Source organism: Phalangium opilio, unplaced genomic scaffold, assembly GCF_054372755.1.
Source record: "Phalangium opilio isolate 3A_F unplaced genomic scaffold, DU_Popi_V2 ptg000088l_1, whole genome shotgun sequence".
NCBI classification, from domain to species: Eukaryota; Metazoa; Arthropoda; class Arachnida; order Opiliones; family Phalangiidae; genus Phalangium; species Phalangium opilio.
The window spans coordinates 3980259-3983858 of record NW_028324193.1 but is presented as its reverse complement, the minus strand read 5'-3'; the positions used below and the strand labels follow the sequence as shown (position 1 = coordinate 3983858).

General features: G+C 38.0%; 1 protein-coding gene across 1 annotated transcript; it reads right to left on the bottom strand.

The window, feature by feature from the left end:
- Positions 1-2069: 2069 nt before the first annotated feature.
- LOC149649199 (uncharacterized) lies at positions 2070-2847 on the bottom strand. Its single transcript, XM_089849401.1, has 3 exons — positions 2711-2847; positions 2502-2642; positions 2070-2442 (listed from the first exon to the last, which is right to left on the bottom strand). The coding sequence occupies exons 2-3, from the start codon at positions 2638-2640 to the stop codon at positions 2075-2077; spliced, it is 507 nt and encodes a 168-aa protein (XP_089705527.1). The 5' UTR covers positions 2641-2642; positions 2711-2847; the 3' UTR covers positions 2070-2074.
- Between the last annotated feature and the right edge of the window lie 753 nt (positions 2848-3600).

Sequence of the window (3600 nt, the reverse complement as noted above, 5' to 3'; positions counted from 1 at the left end):
ACCTATTTCACCAACGGAGCCACATGCAACCAGTACATCCGAAGAACGTCCAGATCAACCAGCAACCGCACGTCATCATCATCAATGCCCGCGCAGGAGCAACAGACAACGCCAACCACCAGACAGATTAGGATTGTAACAAAAAAAAGGGGGGAAAGTAATGTAGGGTTGTAAATAGACGTAAAATAGGTAATGCAATAATAGGTCAATAATAGACAAACAAACATGTAAAAAGATAAGCCGAGATAAGAGAATGTATAAATAAGGAGTTGGGGCCGACACTCTTGGCAGAGTGGAACACGCGAGGACGACGACTGTTACTTGACGACAGATCAGATATTGACTGAATAAAGTAAATTATAATAAGTACGGGATGTCTTCTATATGCCTAGTATTAAGCCTAACAATACCTATTATTTTTTGTGCACTAAACCCTTTGAGCCCTGTATAAGGAATTTAAATTTATGAATGGCGCCCAGCGAATGTGTTTTTTAATTAGTTACAAATAAATGTTCGTAGAACTTCGAAATTACTAAGAAAAATTGGGAATAACATGGAATCTGGATATTTATTGTATTTATTTAGGCCTAGCTTAATTAGTTTCGAGTTGAATGAGAATGGTTTACGCTAATTTTAGTTAAAAGGTAATTTTTGGCATTTTAGTTAGGGCCGCTTATATTTGGGAGGATAATGGCGGCTACGGCGGCTATATAGTTGGAGATGAGCGCCATATTTTTCTAACTCGAGAAGAAAGAGATTTGTGGAGCGAAAGGCAGGAAGGGGAAAAGGGCCATGATAATATAGCACGTGACCCAGAGAGAGCCAAAGCTGCTGGCAAATCCGGCTTAGGGGATAGAGGAGGAAGAAATGAAATCGACCAACCGCGCATTCGGAATTAGCTGCCACCTTTTCCAAAATACTCTCCTAATAATTAGCTGCCACCTTTTCCAAAAACATTCTCCTATTAATTAGCGGCCATCTTTTCCAAAATATTCTCCAATTAAATAGCTGCCACCTTTTCAAAAACATTCTCCCATTGATTAGCTGCCACCTTTTCCAAAATATTCTCTTATTTATTAGCTGCCACCTTTTCCAAAAACATTCTCCTATTAATTAGCGGCCATCTTTTCCAAAATATTCTCCTATTAATTAGCTGCAACCTTTTCAAAAACATTCTCCCATTGATTAGCTGCCACCTTTTCCAAAATATTCTCCTATTAATTAGCTGCCACCTTTTCCAAAAACATTCTCCTATTAATTAGCGGCCATCTTTTCCAAAATATTCTCCTATTAATTAGTTGCCACCTTTTCAAAAACATTCTCCCATTGATTAGCTGCCACCTTTTCCAAAATATTCTCCTATTAATTAGCTGCCACCTTTTCCAAAATATATTCCCGGTATACAACACATAAAGCGACAAATAAATATTAAAACCTTTTCTTATCTAATTTTAACACATAAAGAGAAAAATAAATATTTAAACCTTTTCTTATTTAATTTTAAGTAGCTCACTAAAGACTTAAGTTTTAGAACGCATTGTGGTATTACTAAAAAAATGCTTGGCTTGTTATTTTTATACATACACAACAAATGAAAAAAATTAGTACATAATTTAATATTAATTTAACAAAATTTAAAATCCTCCAAAAAATTAGATTCCAAATTAATAAATGGCATTAAAGAATTTTTGAAAGAGCAGAGTATTATCGTAAACTTAAAAATTATGATGGTGTGAAATTTTTTTTTACAAAATGTGTTGTGGGTATTTTTTGCTACCGTTTAAAACAATACAAAATTTGAGCATCTTTGAGTTCATGTCATGAGGAATGAATTGCTAGGCTTAATTGAAAAACAATTCTTTAAATGAAATTAACAACAATGCCTAAAAAATCTTACATTTATATCATTGTGTAGAAATAAATACTTGTAAGCATATTAAATTAATTTGGTTTTATTTTTATTATTTTTTCCTTAGGTTTTTGGCACAGCCTTATTTATAATTGTCGTTACTGTGTGGGATCGTAAGGATTCGACTTTTTGGAATTTGCTCGTGGATACGTCGGGGGACGTTCATTACGCTGTAATTAAAGAAAGAAACAATATATTTTTTTTAAATTGGTGATGGTTTTTCGAGGGACCAAGGCTTAGCCTACTTGCCCCGCTGTAGTAGTCGTTATACCTATCCTGTCCCGGTTTTAATTCCTCTTGGAATGTTTTCATTTCGTGTCGACCTTTACCGTAAACTCTGGAATCAATGGTCCCGTCCCTAGAGGGTATACAAGCGTACGCGGCATAGGCTGACCCCGGGGTTATTGTTCCTGGTTCTTGGCACGCAAGGACGCCCGGTGGTAACATGGGTCGGGCCTTGTCAATGTCTATATAGAGTTGATTTGTTTCTGTGGCGTACGTTGGGTTCTTACTGCTGCAGCTGGCTTCCAGGGCTGTAAAAAAGGCGCGAAATTAAGTACTCATCCATTGTGGACTTTCTGTCAGACCTTACATTTCTCAAACTTCCTACGCGATTTGACCTTTCTGACGTATGTGATGACAACTATAATGACTACTATGACCGCTATCGTACCAGTAGCGGCTGGGATTATGACACCCATATCCACGTTGAATGGGAGTTTTAATTGCATTCCTGGTTTTGCGGAAAAGTTAGGCTTAAGTATACGGACAAGGCTTAGATGAATATGATTAGGTTTCTACCAGTTATGGCTGTTTTGATGTTAAGAGTTTCACTGGGATGACCTCGACCAAATTGGTTATTGGCAGTGACGTATACTCTGTAATTAGTTTTTCCAAACCAGTTAGTGTGTACCGATTTTGTTCCGATATATTATCATTGGTATGTGCATCCATTCTCCGGATTCTTTTTCAAGATGAATTGTGTATCCTGCGTATATCCAGATGTCTGTTAGACCTAATCCATCATAGCTTTTAAAACGGTGACCTTACCCGTGACCTTTACAATTGGCCATTCATTATGACCCCATTTGACGCTAATTGAATCGGAAGACGCTGCTATTATCGACACAGCCGGGGGTGGAAGTAGTTCTGCGGGAGACATCACTTCAGTACTTAATCTTGTAATTAAGGGGGCCCAATTTAGTTACGTTACCTCCTTCCAAAGTTTTTATCAATAGATCTTGACACGCGGGTCCCGTTCCGGCGCTGTTGTACGCCTTAACAACGATATTGTATCGGGTCGCCTTGTTTACATCCGTTAACATATGAGTCATGGTTTAGTTTACACTTCCGTAGACTTTATTGTACGAGTACGTCTGACTAGTTCGCTCAACTTTGTAACCGACGTAAAATCCTTTGATTTCACCATTCCAATCGTCTTTAGGTGGTGCCTGTTAAAATTATTACGTCCGTTTGTTTGTAAATGTTGAATTTTATGTCTTGGAGTTGTTGCAATATACCGTCCATTGAACCTCTATGGTCGTAGAACCCTTTGCCCTGGCCCAAAAGTCAGTTGTAGGACCACTCGGCTCTTCTTCCCCCGTTACGAATTGTAATTCCTTCGATGGTTCGCCTTGACCTAATTCGTTCTCTGCTATAATGGTCAACGCGTAGGACACTCCCGGTTGATG

Coding starts and splice junctions, on each gene's coding strand:
- LOC149649199 (XM_089849401.1), bottom strand. CDS start 2,640: ATGCAATTAAAACTCCCATTCAACGTGGATATGGGTGTCATAATCCCA. Junction 2,443..2,501: donor GCGTAGGAAGTTTGAGAAAT/GTAAGGTCTGAC, acceptor CCTTTTTTACAG/CCCTGGAAGCCAGCTGCAGC.